The 21,032-nt window shown below is 41.8% G+C and overlaps 2 protein-coding genes across 3 annotated transcripts; both read right to left on the bottom strand.

Moving 5' to 3' along the window:
• Positions 1-1,218: 1,218 nt before the first annotated feature.
• Positions 1,219-2,600, bottom strand: fabp7a (fatty acid binding protein 7, brain, a). The gene is made up of 4 exons (XM_080783045.1): positions 2,452-2,600; positions 2,047-2,219; positions 1,747-1,848; positions 1,219-1,523 (listed from the first exon to the last, which is right to left on the bottom strand). Exons 1-4 carry the CDS (start codon positions 2,522-2,524, stop codon positions 1,473-1,475), a joined length of 399 nt encoding a protein of 132 aa, XP_080639171.1. The 5' UTR covers positions 2,525-2,600; the 3' UTR covers positions 1,219-1,472.
• Positions 2,601-2,990: 390 nt separating this feature from the next.
• On the bottom strand, positions 2,991-20,450 carry usp40 (ubiquitin specific peptidase 40). Of its 2 annotated transcripts, none has more exons than XM_080783085.1 (32): positions 19,726-20,450; positions 18,566-18,633; positions 18,367-18,480; positions 18,005-18,169; positions 17,454-17,600; positions 17,196-17,339; positions 16,592-16,720; positions 16,336-16,446; positions 15,968-16,075; positions 15,619-15,837; positions 15,252-15,387; positions 14,460-14,541; positions 14,123-14,294; positions 12,851-12,935; positions 12,682-12,752; positions 11,634-12,034; positions 10,638-10,788; positions 10,424-10,484; positions 9,639-9,692; positions 9,377-9,465; positions 9,039-9,125; positions 8,895-8,931; positions 8,224-8,288; positions 8,038-8,112; positions 7,314-7,434; positions 7,124-7,206; positions 6,781-6,899; positions 6,058-6,123; positions 5,721-5,931; positions 4,730-4,825; positions 4,529-4,623; positions 2,991-4,441 (listed from the first exon to the last, which is right to left on the bottom strand). In XM_080783085.1, the coding sequence occupies exons 1-32, from the start codon at positions 19,922-19,924 to the stop codon at positions 4,324-4,326; spliced, it is 3,879 nt and encodes a 1,292-aa protein (XP_080639211.1). In that variant the 5' UTR covers positions 19,925-20,450; the 3' UTR covers positions 2,991-4,323. The 2 variants fall into 2 exon arrangements, with proteins under 2 accessions (XP_080639211.1, XP_080639212.1); XM_080783086.1 differs by having other exon boundaries at positions 9,639-9,695; positions 15,637-15,837.
• Between the last annotated feature and the right edge of the window lie 582 nt (positions 20,451-21,032).

Here is a 21,032-nt window from a genome sequence, read left to right as displayed (position 1 = left end):
GACAGATGGTGCTCATGCAGGCGTGTTAACATGTGGCATACATTTTTAGGATTGATTAACCTAAAGAATGGCTCCTATCAGTCAACAGGAAGGCCTAAAGCCGACCCTAAAGATAAAAGATCACTCCCTTGAGGCTTCCTGCCTGTGGAACAATTGATATGCAAATAGTTAAGACACTGGTGGGTGATGAAGGATAGCATTTGGAACTTCAGTTCTATAGTTGGTCACTTTAGTGAGACAAATGTCCATGCAGAAGTTAAGATAATGTAACATTATGACTAAACAAGTAGATATGAATATGCTATATGATTCAAATACACCACAAAAGTAAGATGTAGTAGATGAGTGTAATTTTTTTTTTCATTTGCTGCTTTCTTTCGTTTTAGGGATTTTACAGGGGGGGCGGGGCATTCGAACATGGGGCTAAATATGTATTTCTTTACAAAGTTTGATAGCGATTTTTTATTTTTTTATTTACTATAGTCCTACTACACCATCGGGCCACATCCGTCCACAAAATCTGTCCACAAAAAATCATATTTAGCCCCATGTTCGATTGCCCCCGCCCCCCTGTCAAAACAGCTAAAATCCCTAAAACGAAAGAAAGCAGCAAATGAAAAGAAAATACACTCACCTTTTACTTTCTCTAATAACAACCTAAAACATGAACCTTGGTTGAAAAAAACTAAAGTTGTCCTTTAAGGACATCAAACCCCTAAATGTGGGATACTGTAGCCTATAATAACCAAAGCCCTGCCTTTGTGTCCTGTACCCTTGCATTGGGGTTGCATGTCATGCCAGTGGCTCCACTGGAACAGGGTTGGTCCATGCCATCGAATGATGCTGCTACGTAATGACACCACAATTTTAATGAGATTATGCTCCGGCAAATGACATCATCCCTCAACCACCTCCTTTTCGACCTCCCCCTTTCTCTTCGCTGTCCCCTGCTTTCAGAGGGGTTACTACAGGATATTCCCTTTGATGGGTTCACTCACTGGCTACTGCGGGGCTGGCCCTACCCTGCTTGATCTCCCAGCTGCCACCTGGGGCTGACCCGTCACAAAAGCAACATTGTTCTGCCTATACATAGGTTGACACATTTTGATACAAATGCAGGACTGCATACAGATTTGGAAGAAAAAAACCCCAGTGAACAGGTTCTTTTGAGGAAATAAAAGAAAGAAAGGAAAGACAAATGACATGTAGTCGTTGAAGTTTAGTCAAGTAATTTATTTCTCCCTTTTTCTCAAGTTGATACACAGGCAGAATAACAATGGAAACACATTATAGGCCTTTCAAAAAAAAATAAGTCTTTGACACAGTTTCTGAATGTCTTACAAAAGATTATCCCAAAACATATCTCAAGTTCACAACAATGAATCAAGTAAAAACAACTTGAAAATAGAATGCCTTGTTGGTCATTCGCAGTGCTGGGATGATTTGTTTTGTCACAGATGCTGGTTGAGGAGTTAAGCCTTCTCGTAGGTGCGGACAGCCTGGACTCCCTCAAAGGTCAGGGTCTAAGATGGAAAAAGAACAGTTTGCACAGAGCATTATAACAGGCATTGTATATGTAGGCTATATGTATTGTATATATACATGTATAACATGTATAATATTTTTTTTTGTCTTAGATTATGAATGAGCTAGCCTACAGCATTCTGCAGTCTGTGATAGATTTCTCTATTTTATTATTATATATTTTTTTCTTCATTATCTTTCTTCATGCAATAGATTTCTCACCATGATCATCTTCCCATCCTTGATTTCTCGGACGAATTTGGTTTCTTTGCCATCCCACTTCTGCACATGCACAAGGTTATCACCCTCCATGGTCAGAGTGGACTGAAAAATACAGATTTTTATTAGTATTAATTTAATTAATTAATAACTGTTAAACTGTTTTTGCGTGGCAGTCTATAACTTGTCCCACGGTCACGACTCCAACGCACAAAAGACTGCATAGCCTACTATTCAACTGTGCAAGGAGTGGTGTAGCCTGCCTATAGGGAAGGCTATTTCCAATACCATTAGTGAACTAACCTTGACATTTCGGTCATCGGCAGTGGTCTCCTCAAACTCCTCTCCCAGTTTGGCAGAGATCTCGGTGTTCTTGAAGGTGCTCTGGGTCTTCACCACCACTTTGTCCCCATCCTGACTGATCGCAATTGTCGGCTTGGTGACATTGCCCACTTGCCTCGTTGCAAAACTAACACCTGCGAAGAGATGAAGTAAAACCGACAGTGATGCCGTTGTATTGTTGGAGATAAATCATAATAACATTTCTCGAAATCTGAACATCTGTGCCGTTTACCAGTTTCTGTGATAACAAAACCGTAATGGACGATCACAGATTATTACATTCTTAATAATGTCATATCATTATTAGCATCAGATATATATTTTTAATTGAATTCTCCCAATAAATAGCTTATATAGCTGACTTACCAAGTGACTTCATATATTCATCAAAGTTCTGGCTGTCAATAAGTTTCCATGTGGCGCAGAATGCATCAACCATTTTGATAATAGCGTTGTTTTTTCCGGTTTAAGTTATAATGTTGATAGACTACTGTGGTCTCAGTAAACTTGGCACATGTCCGTCAGCCAAATTAATACTGTAACAAGGGGCGGAGATGAACTCAACCCTTAACTCTGGTTGGGTGATTAAAACACATCCTGAACTCTGATTGGTCCAGAGAAGTGGTGAGAATGTCTAAATGGGACGCTATAATTTATGCCTTTGTATGAATCATGTCGTCCAAGCAAGGGTGTGTCTTATTAAATGTAGCGTAGGCAATTTGTCATTGTATATTTGCAACAATGGCAGCAATGTGCCATTTTCATTTATGAATGAAACATTCCCTTGGATAAAGTTTGCATTATTACAGGAACACTATTGGCCAGTATTGAATGTGAGAATAAAGAATAGCCTATATTCCCATGTCTTCCATTTATTAAAATAAACTTTACAAGGGCCAGGCAAGTAGATATTACTGCATTTATTTATTCTTGATAAAATACTTTATGCCAACTCAATTTAACACAAAATGACAGATGTTAACCAATAATGCAGTTGTACAAAAGGCAAATAATTGCTAATAATTTCCATAACTTACTTAAAAAAAAAGAAAACTGAGGAAATGGCTGCAAATTCTTGGCACTGGTCCTTGACAGATTGACAGATAAAGGAAAACCATCATTTCTGTAAGCAGCATAGAAAATCTCGTATGAACAAAATCACAATTCCAAAATAAAGCCTATTCTAACCATGGTAACTTAGCGCCGGGACATTTCCAGAAGGCATCAGTAGCAACATCATCTAATTTTATCTTAAGTTTAATTCCCTGAAATCCACACAATGTAGTGCATGCAAATGAAACATGGCCGTTTTCACACTCAATAGAATATTGTCAAATAATGTCAGCAAAAATCAGGGATGTCTTTCCCCTTTTTATTCAGTGAACATAATAGTGGCAAGAGAGCAATTTGAGTTATGCTCCAATACAGTATTGTTCTGACAGGACTTATCAGGGAATTATTATTATTATTCAATTATTCAGTGTAGTAGGTCACTGCATTTTCAGGTCACTGAATTTTCAATTATTCACTTCACAATTATTAAATTATTCACTGAATATTCAATTATTCGGTGACCTACTCTATCTGGACAAATACGAATATTAGTGTTTATACTGTAGCTTCAAATCATCCTTTGGAGATTAAATAATACAGTGACTTGGTGCTTCCGTTTTATGTTTGAACAAACCCAAATTGTGATACTTTAATATGCCTCAAACTGGGTGAGGACAATGTGTAAATTTATAAAACATTTTTCTTACCGTGAAGGGAATGGGGGGCAGTCTGTGATAGGATGGATAAAATAAAAATCTGTATGAGCAAGAGTGAAAAAGGAGCAGCTCATGCAGAGGTGGGAGGATAAAGCAACCACAGTGTAATATAATATTGCATAGACATAATGAGTCATCAGGTACGCAAACAAGAGCCAGAGATGTATTCCCCTGTCCTGCTCAGGGTAACAGGTGATCAGGGGTACAGGGTATTTAAGTTCATAACCTTTGAACTGGAATACAATATGCAAATGAGCCCAGTCTTTTTGGCACAAGACTGAAGCCTAGTGGATTGTCCTGTCTGCCAAGGCGATGCCACTGTTAAGGTGGTTGCACACTAGACATGTTTTTCGGAAAACGGATGGAGAAACGCTAAAAATCCGAAAAACGCGCTCAGTGTGCAGGGACCTTTATGGTGTGCATTTAGTTGTGGGTAGCAGTGATTATCCATCCACCAGTAGAGGCAGGGCTATCTGAAAACACCAACATTGATTGACAGAGCCACCTCAGGCTTCCTTGGCTTAGTTGGTCCAGCCTTCTTCTCCGATTCCACCACTTGAGCATCACCAGAGCCTGCACCCTGCCCTCTGGAAAAACATTTGGCATCAAGTCAGTATTTGAAGGGATCTTGTACAATTCACATAACACTAAAATCTGTCAAGCAAAGGCCTCACCCTTTCCTGCGTTGCTGTCCCTGCTCCCTCAGCCTCTGCTGACCCTGTTCATCTTCCGAGGTGCAGAAGTCCTGGTTGTTGTCAATCAAAAGATTCTGTCCAAAGAACAAAGTCAATTTGACAATTTGAGGCTGAATCTGAATCTTGTCGTTCTCAGGCTTTTTCAATACATTTGAAACGTTCGCAATAATCTTTACTCACCTTTACGCCAATTGTGTCACCATCTTTTATATGGAATGGAGCTCCCAGAAGGGAATCTGTCTTTTTCTTCTTTTTCCGTTTAGACACTTGCTGACTCTGTAAAAAAAAAAGGAAAAAAAAATGTATCAAATTAACATATTACTCAAAGTGAAGAATGTTTAAGGAAGGCATCTATCAGGGTTTTTTGAGTAAGATGAACAATTTATATAGTAATATAAATTGTAATGTTCTTCCAAAGGTTCTTCCCTGAACTGAAATGACTACACGGTATCTGCAGATATCAGCACTATAACGGCCAGCACACACCGGGTGCGCAGCGACGCGGCACAGGCGTTGCCGCACGGCAACGCCTGGAAAATAGAACGGTGGCGTATCGGAGCGTCAGGCGAGGCGTGAACGCGCGTCGGACGCCGCCGGTGTGGGATAGGTTCATTGAAAATAACGGAGGCGGCTGTTTTGACGCGCAGCGTTCGCAGATGGTGTGTGTAGGGCTTCAGTCGAACCCGCGGCACACTGCCAGACTGGACTACCAGCCAGGGTGCCTGGACCACTGAGCCACAGCCCAGGCCTCATTTACAGTTTTACTGAAGATAAATACACACATAGACGAACGCACACACGCACATTGTTCTGCTCGAGAATAAATTAATTTCCCATTATTTCTGTAGCTCTTTAATCAGCTGCCCCTCATGCTGTCTTCTAAAGTCTCCTTCCTTCTTTTTCCTGATATCTCCCAGCACAGTCTATAACTATAATATCAGCGGATATACTAATTATCCAATTAGAAATTAGTTATATTAATTTGCTTCTTGAAACATGCAGAAAACTAAATCACAACAAAATTAATACAAGGTGGTGAAAATCTGAAAAAAACAATTTAAGACCACTGAAACTCAAATTTCATTTTTTAACCCCTGGAAACCCTGCTCTACAGCCACTTCCAAGCTTTTCTTTACACAGCTCCTGCTCATTACGTTTGTCCTTTCCTCACCCAGCTGGAGACAGGTTCCCAGGTGTGTTTGTCTGGCTGGTGTTTGGCCAACAGCAGGGAGTCAGGGCTGAGGCCATAGTATGCAGCCAGGGCAGTGCGCAAAGAGCGAGGGGAGGAGTCACGGGACGCATCCCAGACCAGCTCCTCTGGAGGATAGTAGCACCTCTCCCTCGGTATACCAATCTGGACACGCAGTAACACGTCCTTAGGGCTGGGAGAACGCCAAAAAAGAAAGGTCAAGATGGTAAAGTGAGCTCTAAGGTACTGTTTGGCCATCAGTCCCATGTATTTTCTGACCAGGAAACATTGCTGAGAGCCCTCGTATCCAGTACATTACCCAAGATTCTCCTCTTTCAGTAGCTGCTGCACACAGATGTCTGTACCGCTGGTAAGCTTCAACTTCCTAAAAGACAGGAAACCAGTTCACGATTTTGTTTAATGGTCACAATGTTAATGTGACCATTGTTTAATGTTTAAGTGAAACCTTTGCCCATAGCACCATGTGAACGCCAATCATTTTAATCAGTTTAGGTAATGACTTGAAAAAACATTGGTATAACCAACATGCATGGTGCTAGATTTCTCTCAGAGAAGCCCTTTGTATGATCACTAACAATTAAGCAAAGTGTGTGTATGTGCAAGTAATTTACTAGACCAGTGCCCGGCTGTAGACTAGAGCACCGAGTCGGTAACGATGGAAGTTGGAGATCCATGCCCCACCCAGCTATGCAATACCCGTTGTACCCGTATCAGACTAAGAGTACCCATTTTCACCCATCTGTCTTTGTCCCTTTTATGCCCATATATGGAGATTTCTGTATGCATCTCTCCGTGTCCATTTATTCCTATATACTGTATGGAGTTCTGTGTCAGGCATGCCCAAATATGAAGTGTGTTGCATAATGCCTAAATGTGACGTCATGGAATCTACAGGTGAGGGGAGAGCCTGACCAGAGCATTTTGTGGTGGTTCTGGACAACAGTGTATCTGACCGACTCGACACCGGGCACTGCCTGTGCTGATATTAGTCTACTATTAAATAAATAGCCAGAGTGTGTACCTGAGTGTGAGTTGCTTTCCCCTGAGAATACGTGCCAGCTTCCGCCCCTCCAACTGCCACACACGCAGGAATGCAGGGGTGGGTAAACACACAGACTGTAGGGCTGGCAGGGTCAACACCTGATGTACATATACAGACATACAGTACATTTATCAAGTAAGAGACATCATTTGAAGGCAAACACCAAATAGATATGCTTGCAAACTTCTAACGTAGGAGCCCTGATTTAAGGTATTCGAGGAATACTGTAGGCAGAACATGAAATGTGACAATGTTTATAGAAGATCTAATTATACTGCATCCACATGCACACACACACACACACACACACACACACACACACCTGAGTCTTCAGATCGTCCAGTGTGTCCTCATGTGTGATCTCCACATGACCCACACTTCTCAGCTCTGAGATGTCACCACCAACTATACACGCAAAAAGATGAACAGGAGATGCTTATCGATCTCAAATTGATTGCAAATACCCCAATAACGTTTGTGTAAAGGCCAACAAATAGGAGAGTGTGTTTCACCTGACATGACCGCCAGCCTCTGGCCCTCAGAAGAGCCATTGTGGTTCAACTCGGTTTCCATAGTGACAGTAGAGTTGTTGCTATGATCCACATAGAGCCAGACTGAGAGCTTAAGAAAACCCTAGCAAGAGTACATAGAGAGACCGATCAGTCACAGACATGCCATGGGGAAGCCATTATACTGTTTTAAAAACCGTTGGCAACTAGAGCAGTTTAGAGGTGTGCATCATTTATCTTACGTAGGAAACATGATGCATGGAAGTGAATTTATTTGAGAAGCATGATACATGGAAGTGAAATTATGTGTTTCGATCTATAATTAAAACCAGCATATTGTCACCGCTGGGCGCAAACCTCCTATTCACTGGTCAAAAACCTAACTCCACTTGAGCTGGATTTGGGTAGTCATAATAATATGACACATGCATGCATCTGCCAATGTACTGTATAAAGTCACCATACTAACTTTGATGTTTTTATATTTCCTGAAAAGTTTATATTTTGGAAGTAGTTGGTTTGTGCTTGACAGTAGAGATACAGTATGCAGCCTTTGTTTACTCAAATAAAAAGGTACCAAAAGGACAATTCTGTAATGATAATACAGTCTATTGAGTGAGTCATTGTGGACAGAATGACATACACAGGCAGACACCATAATTATAATAATGTCACATTCAATTTGCAGCTAAACCAACAGTTACAAGAGAAAAGGCAATTCAAGCACCTTCGGAGGCAATTTCCCCTCTGCGACTATCAGAGTCTCCCCGGTGATAATCTTCAACTCTGATAAAGAAGCATCCTGAGGGTAAAATAATATAGTTAGGTCTTAAATAAATAATTATTGATCCAAGATAGAAGAAGAATCCTAAAGTAGCATGGGAGTTAAACAACTCAACACCTGGCTACTTACTTCATCCATCAATGGCTCTCCAACCTCCTCGCACCAATCCAGCCTCCTCAAATGCCAACCGTTGCCTAACAATACACATTACAAACATGTGCATTGTTAATAGGTTTACTAACTATTTAAACCCTAATTAGCTGACCAACCGGGGTCTCCCAGGGCTCTAAATTAACCCATTTTCGACTGAGGCTGATTCAAAAAAGTCCTCTAAATCCTGACCTAAGCTTTCTGAAAAACGTAATATTTATATAGCATGAAAGTTTTTTAATTTTTGAATATTGTACAGAACCACAAGAGGGTTTCCCGTCCAGAAGGATTAGAACACCAAAAGGGGTTCCCACCCAGAATGGGTTAAGCCCAAACCACACCGGTAGGGTGTGGTTTTAAGGTCAACAACACCAATGCAACTCATTGCAACTCATTGCAATTGAGTTGCATTGGTGTGGTTGACTTTTAAACGGTTTTGTCCCAAGGAGTCCCTACCCAGTGTGGTTTGGGTCTGCTCCTTTTTCCCCTCAACACCAAATCTCTTTGCAGGGAATAGTCAATCTACACGGTCGCATTGTGAGCTTGTAGATATATTTTCGCTGAATGTCCATCCCAGAACATTTTACTGTGGTTAAATCTGTGGTTAAGTCTAAATAAGTTTCATTCGCACAATACAGTTTAGTTTTTACCTTCAAGTCCTACAGTATCCAGCATTGCCTTGAGACACTGCAAAATAACGACAAAAGTACAAATCAGGAGGGGAAAGTGATGCTAAACTGACAGTGACAATGATTGTAACAGCTGCTCACAAAAGATATGAACATCGTTTTCACCTCTTTGATGGTGCAAGTCTGTTCAACAATGATGTTCATCTCCATGCCAGCAGAGGGGGCTGTGCCCACAGAGAAGTGCAAGAAAAGCTGAAACACAAGCAGAAACCCTCCAGCCATTAACAAAACACATGGGCAGCAGTTTTCCTATAAACCTTCTTTCACTTAGACGTCTTCCTTGACTGCTAAAAGTTTATGAATCCCATAAACCAATGTGATACCAAAGTCAGTACAGGGTTTAATTATTACTGTTTGAAGCCACAGTGTGCACTCACATCTGGACAGGCACACAAAGAGGGTCTACGCAAGATTCTTTTTGCAATTAGGAGAGGTTGACAAACCTGCGATGGCTTGGGTGCAGTTCCAAGACAAAAAACTAGAGTTGTCATGAGTCGGATTCCTGCCTCCCGAACACTCAACTCCTCACATACTGTCATTAACACAGATACAAAAATAAGAGGTTAACAAGTTAAATAATTAGATAATTTAACCATGAATATAATGTATAAATGGTTTCATGTTTTTTTGTATTGCCCTGTGTATATGAATGTTTTAATATTGAAATAATAAAATGCAAGTAAAATGCACTTAATACCCTCCTACCTGGAGGAAGCAGCTTCCCAGTGCGGTCCACTTGTTTTAGACAGCACTCCACACCTACTCCACCAGAGAGAGGCAGGACAACAATATAGCATAGATATTTACACTGAAGTCTCACATTGAACAAAATCTACCGCTCAAGCAAGAGGCAATCCCCACTTGGTCAGGGGAGATAAAGCCACAGTACTAGAGAGAACAAGAACAACAATCTGGTACCACCCACTTTCAAAACAAATATGGGTAAATTATCCTTCTACGGCACTGCCACCCAAGTGTGGATGCTCTGACCCCCTCCCTCAAAAATGCAAATCACTTTTATTTTATTTTATTATATATGTTTTAGAGACATGTCATGTGATCTACCTGCACAGACTTTGTGATCTACTGGTAGATCACAATCTACTTTTTGGGCACCCAAATGCATCAATGGAAGAGTAGTGAAATCAGGCCACCTCCAACCACTGCAGATGTACTAGTTACACTTACAGTATATTGCATTAACATACTCTACCATACAGATTGGTTAAAATATCATTGTATTCATTAACCCATTTATACTGGGAACCCCTATACGTAACTATACTTTTCAATCCGGGTAACCATTTTTGTTGTTGATATGAACAACTTCTATATAGCATTTTTTGAATAAATATTAGTTTTTCCAGAAAAATTAGTTCAGGATTTAGAAGGTGTTTTTATAATCGGCTTCAGGTCTAAATGGGTTAACATAACTTTTTAACTTTTAAATTCAACGTTCGGAGAGGCGGAACACATGCTTAGTATCTTACCTGTGAGCTGTTCCTGAAGCTGGAGCTCCTCTATGGCCCTCTGCTTCACTTCACGCAGCAGCTGGACAGTAAAACACAGACACACATGCATGAAGGAGCACACGTGCACACACAAAATGCATGTAGAACCAGGGAACCAATGCCAAAACGCAGACAGGAAGGAGAGGGAGCAAGAAAGAGAGAACCACTGACTGTATTAGACTAGAGAACTCACCATGTGTCCTGAGGCTGGAACCTTAGCTGTCCTCCTGTCTTCCTCCTTCTCTCCTCCTCCTCTTCCTCCATGTAAGCGGGACTCCACCAGCAGCCAACGGCAGTCCGATGGTGTCGTCACGGTAACCATATCTCCACTCCGATTGAAGAAGCTGAGGACAGAGTGCAAAACACCAACACAAAACAACAATAAAAAGGTGCTGTATAAGTGACAAAATAGTTTTATAATCTGATAGTAATGATAGAGCGTTTGTTCAATAAATAACAGGGATCTCCAGCTCTTTAGTAAAGAGGAAAAGTACATTTACAGGTGAGTCGCAAATTTAAACCAAGCAGGAGAGAGAACCACCCAAAGACCATTTTATCAGCTAGTGGTCCACTTCCCCAATTCTGCAAATTTCTCCTATATATATATATTGGTATCACGCTCTGAAAATTACATTTTGTGTTCACTAAAGAGCTGGAAAGATGTGGGGAGCAATAAGCACAAACAAAAAACACCCATTTTAAGTTAACAAATATTATATTTTATACTTTTACTGTGTAATAACACATCGCCAAAAGTTTTAAACTTGTGTTTTATACACCTGAAAAGCTAAAACACCATGATAAAACCCATCTGTGTATTCCAAGTTGTAAATGTGCATTTTGTATCTATCCCATACAAATAAATAATGTAAACTACTAACACCAACACATTAGCTGTGTGTGTGTTTTGTTAAGTTGCATAACCTTCCTTAGTCTTTTTCTGCCAGTTTTCCATTATGTTTTTGAGCACCTATAGTCAACCCAGAACAAAGGCCAAAGAAGGATGCAACAGCTTACCCTAGACTTTAGTGTTTTGTTAAGCTTTCAGGCACCATAACATTGTCACCTACAGGTATAATATCACAGGTGTATATAATAATATTGTAATAATACAATCCAACTGAATGGTCACACACATACTGTAACTGTATATACACACACACACACACGCTATCAAACGACTACACACTTGCTATCAAGCGACTGTGGCTCCAGCACCAGCAGGGCGTCTCCGTCTTTCAGTGCCAGGTCCTTGAGGGTGCGCTGCATGTCCTCGGGAAGGAAAACCCTCCAGCCGCTCGCCCCTCCCCCCTGCCCTCCTCCATTCACTCCCCTGTGCTCCTGGCACAGCAGGCTCTCCTGGGGCTCCCCGAGGGCCTCCTGCACCTCCCTCAGCGTTGCAGCTCCGGCGAATCCCCTCGCCTCCGTTTTAAGTCCAGGCCCACCATCGTCGCCTTCAAGTCCCTCTCCCTCGGCCCCCACCCCGTTCTCTACAGCAGCTTCCTCTCCATCTTCCCCCAGGGAGGGGCGGACCACGGTCAGCAGCACTGGCTCCCAGTTGGCTCCAGTTAGGACAGTCGCACCACACACCTGTGACAATAACGCACTTGTTTTAAAATAAATCTTATGCATAAAAAGCAAACGCAAACAACTCAGATTCTGCCACCATATACTGGTGGTTGAGCTCACATTTCACTGTTATTGGTGACCCTTTTAGTTTTGTAGTATCAAGAATGATAAAACATGAATACAGCCAATTCACTTCCCCCAAATTGCATACAGTACCAGGATTTATATATCTATATATTGGCAGAATATGCCTTTTCTGTTCATGCATGTGCTAAAAGTGTTGATTTTGAGAACCGTTCACACTATACTATGAGAATGAATGAAAACACAATTTCAATGTTTCCAAGATTTGGATTTACGGCATATCATGCTAACCCAAGGTTCTACAAAATGTACCTCACTTTACAGTCATCCATGTTGTATGTACACCATACAGTATGTTATATAATTTGATTGATTGGTTGAATACTTTATTAAGCGTAATTATACAATAATGCTAAATAGGATAACACAGGAAGTCCTAAGGGCCCATTTCCATTGTGGTCCTGTATATTCAATTCATAGACATTTAAAGACATACAAGAGTCAACAAGACATCATCAACCCTATTAGCCATAAAAGTACATGTACAGAAAACAATTGGGGAGGGGGGGGTGGCATCTACTCACTTCTCTGCCATTCCACACAAACAGGTCAGAGTTAGTGAAAATACCCGCACTGTACAGGGAGACACTGTCATCTGGAGGGAGACACAAGCAGAATATAGTACTCAAAGTATTCAATGTATAAACACATTTGACTATTATACTGAGCGAGTCTTGTGTTGGTTGTTATCACCTGTTAGAGTATTATAGAGATGTAGACCAGCCGGCAGACTCTTGGCCACAGTCAGAGCCATGTCCCCTTCCCAGAGTTCCTGATTCTGAACAAGCAAAATCGGACACAAATATACATACACACACACAAAACAAGAATACAGGTGCAATAAGTCAACACTATGTAGTACATTTTACAATCCGTTTATTATGTTGAGCTTCAGACACTTGAATGGCTGAATAGCCATTCAATGATAATGAATGCCAACATTAATTTGGGTACTCGGAAAAGAGCTATTGAGTATTTTATTATTACTAGTCCTTACCCGTTCTGAATATATGAACAGCAAATATATATATATATATATATATATATATAGAATATTAGTGGTCCATGACATGAAAATGATGTTTGACAGTCAGCAATATTGTTGCTTATTCTAGATGTATTTTCGGATTTTCTGACTTTATCTGGCCTGTTAACATTTTCATAGACCTGGTTGCTTGTTTCCCTCTCAGTCAATGTGGCAACCCTGGTCATGTTGATGATGTAGCTTAGCACACAACAGCTAGGACGATGTAGCAGCCTGCTGGCGTCATGTTTAAAAGTATTGTGCGCAATTTATGTCCCCGAATGTATGGATATGCACTTATGGCTCCATCGCTGGCTCTTTCTTTAGTAGAAGTAGAAATTGAACGTGTTGCTGAGTGTTTACCGTCTCCGTACACACACACACACACACACACACACCGCCTCCTGGCCTGAGGGGGTTGGAGTGATGTAAAAACAATATTTGTACAGTGAAATACAACGGTAAAATCGGTAAAATGTAGCCTAGCTGGATTGTGGGATCGTGCAGATTTTTTTTGCCATGGAGAGATGTGTGCTAATAGTGTGGCTCGGTCGGAGATAGACCACAACGGCTGTGCTGTCTATTAGGAGACACACACACACACACGGCTCCAAATTGTATACATACAACATACATTTTGTTGTGTTGCAGCGGTAGCTAGAGGAAGCATGCCAGTGGGGTAACGGTGATAACGGTGGCCTGTGATGCAGGTGTCGCTAAGGGACGGAGGTGCGAGGTTAATTCACTAATAAATTCATTATGAATCATTAATGTGTCAAATGGGGCAAAGGGCTCCGTGACGCCCTCCATATAATTATGGTCCATGCCTGTGTGAAAAGTGGGAGTGATTCGTGCAGTTAATGATGAGATAATGCGCTGTCAGTGACATTCAGACAGACATTCAGACATTGTTAGAATTATTAGATAGATTAAGAAATTACCTGATATATAGACAACCGCAGGTCTCCCACTGTCTTTCTGCGGTCAAAGCCAAGAGTGGTGACCCCAGCTTGCTCTATGTTGATTGGTTGAAGGGCTCCGTTCTCCAGCTTATAAGAGGGTGCTAGATGTAAACGCAGCTCTATGCTATTATTGGTAGATTCAAACTCCTCACTAAAAGAAAGATATGTACAGTATGAGTACAGTAGGAAGAGCACACACACACAACTCAAAGTTAGACAAAGCTAATTCCACTGGTGCACTCAGTGGACCATGCTCTGGATATTGTATCAGCTAAATGTCTAAAAGATAATTTAATATAATCATATGCTTCTGTACCGCCCCTGCTGCAATTTGCCAGTTTCCTCCTTCGCCATCTGCACAAGGTGAGGGGGAACATTATACAAGGGATTCTTCAAGGCTGCAAAGAGATGAGCACACGAGACCCCTCAGAATGTCTTCTCTTTTCTCCATGTACGTATGCATGTACTATACTGTATGTATCATGTACTGTATGTACAATTGTACATACATGTATACTGTCCCCTTGAAAGTAAAAAAAAATCATCTCACACTAAGTGCATGACATTATGAGACAGAACCACCTTGGCAATGAAAGTCAATGAGTCATAGCTTAAAAAAAAGAAATGTATAGAATAGAAGAAAATGTATTATTTGGAGAATCAATTAGTCGTGACTTATGAAGCACTTTTACTGTTATTGAGTAAGTATGTATGAAGACTGCTATTGGCTAAATGAGGTGTATAACGTTGTCACCACACTAGGACATGCACACAAGCATCAAGCCTCTATAGAGCGGCTTCGCTACCGAACAGTTATACCACATTGTGATTTGTGCTTCTTTGTTCACAAACTGCACACATAAGTAAGTTAATATAGCATTGTTAGACATTATGTCTTGTTTTGTTAAATTCAGGTCTTCCTTTTTACTCTTTCTAGTCTGTGCAACAATTGACCACATTCACAGCCATTTTGCTCTCACGTCATACTCTGGGGTACCGAGAACACGAGCAAAATAACCATTGAACATGATGTACAACTATGCCACACATTGTATACAACTATGCCACACATCACGCAAGTCATGCTACACAATAATGTATCTATTACCTTGACTGGGCCTGTGTAGCTGCGTTTTCCTGTAGAACAGCATGTAGGCACTCTCTTTGCCCTGGAACTGCTTCATTATGTCAGACTCCCTGATGGAGGTCACTGCAGAGTCATTCAGGTCAAACCAGTAACTGCCCTGCAGGGTGAGGGACAGATGGAGGGAGTAGATGAAGAGGCATATGTAGATTAATAATTTACTCTCACATCATAGGTTAACCACAAAGAACTACAATGTAAATGTATTTTTCTTCAGTGTGCAACATGTACTGGATCCAATTCCATCAACGTTCTGGATTGATGTGAATATTGAATGGAAACATGCCAAAGAAAACGTCGTTCATAAAATAAATAAATGGAGAATAAATACCCCATCACCGCAGCATACCTCTGGTTCAGGCTCTGCTTCCTGGTCTGGTGATGACTGGTTGCAGGTAGTTGATGGTTCCTGAGCTGAGGGTGGATCAAGGCCAGTGGTCTGCTCTACAGGGCTGGGAGACTCCATCATGGGGCTTGTTGGGTTGGCCTTAAGAGCCACTCTGGTCCCATTAGACACCAAGATAAACATATCATTGTGGGACTGAAGGAACTACAGCATGAGACATGATGGCAAAGGGCAGAAAGAACAGGGTTTAGTAGAACGCATGAGACATTAGGGCCATGAGAAACTAGGAGATATTGGATATGGTACCTCACAATGACTGTGAATCTAAACATACCTTGCCTATGGGGCCATAGTGTTTTCTGAACTTCTTGCTCCAGGAGGAGCCTGTCTTCTCCATCAGTTTCTGGCCCAGCTGGTCTAACAGCACACTCTTGGAGGGTTCCTAGTGGAGGGGTAATGAGTAACAGATCATCAATCAGTCCTTGGTGCTGATGGCTGATGGATTTATGACACTGACTGAACATGTAGAAGCATGTACCAGGCTACCAGCTAAATTGAATGGGATGCACACACAGATTAAACACACCAACAGACCGACATGCGGAAACAACGGTCGAACATGCGCTGCTCCCGTGCTTGCGGTTAGGGTTAGAGATGCTAATTACAGGTAAAGTGTGAGCCTAACGTTGGATGATGTTATACCTGGGCTATGACTGCTGTGAGAACAGAGAGAGGGTCATCTTTCGCTACATGTGTCTCACATACAGGAACCTCCTTGACATTCTTCTGATTTTTAGTTTTGGACTCCTCCTCCTGTGCACAAAATATAAGAATGTTGTTTTATAAACAAGCCAGAAGAGTTTAGGAGAGATAGTTCCTATCTCTCCTTTTAAACATGTTATGCCTACATATTCCCCATCTATTTATTTTCCCAATGTTCACCCCCTTTTCATCTCACCGGTGGCTCCCAGTGGCCAAGCTGGTCAATATCTCTGATATACACATGGTAATGGCCACCATAGCAACCACCTTTATGGATTATCACAGAGAACAGCTCATAGGAGTAATAAGAGTCCTCTCCATCGGTCTGTGGGGGAGAGTGACACAGAATATCTAATGGTCACAAGGCCTTCCATTATGAATCAAAGGATTGGACAGGAAACCATGAAAGTGGAGAACAGAATGAAGGACATTTTATTAATGGGAGTTTGGGACACTATTTTTTATCAGAATTTACATCCCAAGGAGACCAATGGGACAAAATGTTTAATAATGTCTGGTTTTACCAACTGCTATGTCTGAAGCAATCAATTGTGGATAATGCATGGGAAGCAAACCCTTATGATGTGCCCAAATAGCTGGGATGCAACAAAGAGCAACAGTCAATAAATGAATAATGGCAACAGTGCTTCAATCCGTCTATTACCTGCTGCCCCAGTTGGTTTGGTCTGGTCTTATTTGAACAGAATGTTTTCCATACTGAATAAGATATTTCCTGACCAAATACAGAGAGATGCTTTTGCATCAATGCATGTGTCGAATTGACTTTAAAAGTCAGTTACCTGTTCACAAAATGGCCGTAGGTCGATAGTGAGTGGGAAAATGTAGCGTCCAGTCTCCTTGTAGCGCTCACACTTGTCAAAGTCAAAGCTGAACCTCAGCAGAGACATGGTCATGAATGGAGGCAGCTTCCTCAGCTTGGCAGACTGAAGGATAATGAAGTGAAAGTATAAGGTATTAAACTCCTCAGTGTTAATTTAACTCCAAAGAGTGTACAAAATGGAACCAGATAGTGTCACGTAGCTTTGACCTTCACCGACCTTGGCAGCTCTGACTAGCCTGTTGCACTGGGCACAGCGATACAGGTTGTTGCCCTCAAACAATTCTTCCTCTACAAACATATTCCAAAGTGCTTCCTCCAGGCTGGACACACCACAGACACAAACCGTCAGGTCCAGGAAGTCCTCCTACAAGAAGACGAATCAGTAGAACAGACTTCACACAAACATGCCATAATATACAGTATGTCATCTAGCATTTGCAGATATTCCTGTCAATAATTGTAATCTTTACTAAGTACCGGATAACTTCTGGTGTCTGGACAAATTAAGACACTAGAAATCATAATTATACATTTACTTCCAAGTACTTTCCTGTGACTGTATAGTATCAAAATCAATGAGACTCTAAAACTCTTTGAAATAACCAGTACGTCTTTACAGTGGCTCACTGGCTCTGCACTGGACTGCACTTTTATTGTGTGTCGTTTCTCACTGCCAGGTGGCTAAATGAGTGTATTCTCTGAGAGAGAGGAGATAGAAACAAAAATGTCGTTAAAAAAGCAACATGCCTATTCCACACACAAACACACCTGTCTCTGGCTGACATTGCCACACTCCTTGCAGACAATGCTGTTGACAGTGGTCCCGTGGTACAAGTTGCGGATGAATGTGCTACCGCTGGTACCCACTAGGGAGTTCTCTAGAGCACTAAACAGAATCCTGTTCAACTCCTGTACATCATGCTGATTAGTCTCCTGCGGAAGTAAAACAAATGTACCCAGGTTCAATTAATGGATTTAACTCCATTGTGGTTTATATTAAGAGTGACTGTCTACTCACACTCACTTCCTTACCCTATATATATATATATATGTTTTACACACACACACACACACACACACACACACACACACACACACACACACACACACACACACACACACACACACACCTCGCTGTTGTTCCAGCCAAAGCTATCAGTGAGGTCAGCGGTTGAGGCACACTGCTGGTCCACCAGCAGCAGGTGAGCAAACAGTCTCTGGAGCTCTAACGGAATCACCCTCAGCTGAGAACGAGGGCAGAGGGCCTTGATTACAATCGATCAATAGCTCATACATTACTTCAGTCTTCCTGTATTCCACAACACTTACGTTAGCCTCTGGTTTATTTCTGTCTTCCAAGCATCCCAGTTCCTCTGGACCCAACTTGAACAGCTCCTCTGAACAGAAAAAAGGCTCATTTTCACAGCTCATGTTCCAGTCCACAATAATGACTGACATGAATGTCTGTCTCCCTCTCACAGCTATCTGTAAGTGTTAATCTATCCATTCGTAACTCTGAGAGCTCAACAATGTAACCAAATGGATCATTTTGGAGTGGACGATGGTTCCAGTTGTTCCAGATGTCAGAGTTGATGCTACAATCCGTAACTTTTAGGTTCCTCGCATTCGAGAGTCGAGACCAAATTTATATTACTCAGTTAAGAGGCAATTCCTGCTTGACCAGGAGAAATATTGTAGGAGATTCAGGCAGTCACTGAGTAGGTGTCCTAGCCTCTCCAACACCAGGGTAACCGTAATTCTCGCCTTAAAACATGCTTGCCCTCATTCTTCCCGCCGACCTCACGCCGAGCACTCGAGTAGGGCAGTTCTTGAGTTCTTGTATTTGTTTTACTGACAATAAGATTCGAAATAAGTTTAGGATTGGGCATAGTTTTACTGAGGTCAAGTTTAGGAATAAGGTTAAGTTTAACCGTTAACTCTAGGAATACAAGGCAGTGGTAGAGTAAGGAGTCCGCACCACTGAGATCTGTTAGTTATGTAGCCACGGCCGGGAGGCGAACCCGGGCTCCCCATGCAACATACATTACCAGTCGACTAAAGAGCCATGACTAAAGAGCCATGGCCCAATGGGCGAGTAGCAATGCAGCACTGTATAGCCTACAGTCGTCCCACCCACCTGGAAGCGCGTCCACGCATGCCAGCCAGGAGCTAGGCTCGACTGACTGGGTGGACCTCCGCCCCAGGGAGACTGACGGAGCTGTCAACTACCAGGTTTAAGGTCTGTGCCACCTGGGAACATACATGTAGACGGTTACCCATACACAACGCTGCCAGCCTGCCACCAATGTAGCCACGGCCAGGAGGCGAACCCAGGTTCCCCATTCCCCAGGCACGCACGTTACCAGTCGACTAAAGAGCCATGGCCCAATGGGCGAGTAGCAATGCAGTACCATATAGCCTACAGTTATACAGATTTATGCTGCTTTAACACTCACTTTTGACAGTTCATGTGATGTGATGTCACTCACCTCTGAACTCTGGAGTAAACAGCAGGGTTTGGAGCAGAGAGTTGAGGTAGCACGTCCCACCCTGGTTCTTGATGCCACTGAGTTGACTTTGCCCCCTGGGTGGGGGTGGCTCTTCTCCGCCCTTCGCAACTCTACCTGCCGAAGGACTTGGAGAAAAACCTTCCTCCTCCTCCTCTTCCTCGAAAAGATTCCCAAACATACCTGCCTTTTGCGCGTCTTATTATACCGTTTTCCCCCAAAATGTTCCAAGTCCGACCTCAAGTTATACAGCAGTAGAATAATAGTACCTCGCATAAAGATCACCTCTTACCCTCTTGCTATCTCATCTTGGTCTTGCCGAGTTCTCGGTTGACAGTGGCTGGACTGACTCTGAAGTAAGAGGACTTCACTGGGCTAAACATATCTATTAATATGAATGTATCTTTAAATCGTATTGGTAATGGTGAGCTAGCACGCTAGCAAAGCGGTTGAATCACAGTGCAAAAATCAGTGTGCTCAGCGAGAACAACCCCGAGCCTCGGGTTGACAATGCTTTTCGACAAATTAGTGGCGTCTTCTTACAGACTAAAGCGTTACACACGCCTTGTATTCAATCAACCGCACGCTATTAGACTAGACAGAGGCGAAGCAAAGCTTGTTCTGCCTCCTTTTGCCTTAAATAAGATAACATATGGAACGTAAATAAAAATACCATTGCTGAACAGTAAGCAGCCATGTCTCCAGGCAGACGGTAGAGCGGTGGATTGTGGTAGTTGTAGTCTCTACCTCTGTAGTCTCATGCTCCAGCCTACTCTCTGCCCCGTTGTTGGTTTGGCTTTTCGCTTTATAAAAACAAAACTACATATACCCCAAGGTCCTCTCTTCTCTTTTGTATGCTTCAGCTTCATGGTATTTGTAGTATTATGCCCTATAGCTTAAATTATAAGGTAAAGTATATGCTTCAAAATTAGTTCATTCACTTGACAAATAAGGTAGGCTACTTACAGTAGACTTACAAAATCGTTTATTTTGTTTCAATAAGTTAGTCACATTTTGATTGATAATACATAATGTCAATTCACAGCAGGATACACGTTTTTTAGTTAAAATTAAAAGTTCTCATTCAGAACAGAAACAAATATGGAGATAAGAATGAATAGGCTATACAATCGTATTGATATTATATTAATAACACACATATTAACAGATTCTTACAACATCAAATATAACATAGCCTACTCTTTTGAACTGAGGTACAATAGTTGATAGCCGGCCTAGAGATAAACTGTTAATTTTATTATGACACACACACACACACACACACACAC

Source organism: Protomyctophum bolini, assembly GCF_963924005.1.
Source record: "Protomyctophum bolini genome assembly, chromosome: 15".
NCBI classification, from domain to species: Eukaryota; Metazoa; Chordata; class Actinopteri; order Myctophiformes; family Myctophidae; genus Protomyctophum; species Protomyctophum bolini.
Note: the sequence above shows the minus strand (reverse complement) of the source record. Positions and strands in the feature narration are given on the sequence as shown.

Coding starts and splice junctions, on each gene's coding strand:
- usp40 (XM_080783085.1), bottom strand. CDS start 19,924: ATGTTTGGGAATCTTTTCGAGGAAGAGGAGGAGGAGGAAGGTTTTTCT. Junction 15,838..15,967: donor ACTATGGCCCCATAGGCAAG/GTATGTTTAGAT, acceptor CTCATGCTGTAG/TTCCTTCAGTCCCACAATGA. Junction 5,932..6,057: donor CTGAAAGAGGAGAATCTTGG/GTAATGTACTGG, acceptor GCGTTCTCCCAG/CCCTAAGGACGTGTTACTGC.
- fabp7a (XM_080783045.1), bottom strand. CDS start 2,524: ATGGTTGATGCATTCTGCGCCACATGGAAACTTATTGACAGCCAGAAC. Junction 2,220..2,451: donor TGAATATATGAAGTCACTTG/GTAAGTCAGCTA, acceptor ATCTCTTCGCAG/GTGTTAGTTTTGCAACGAGG. Junction 1,524..1,746: donor AGGATGGGAAGATGATCATG/GTGAGAAATCTA, acceptor TTTCCATCTTAG/ACCCTGACCTTTGAGGGAGT.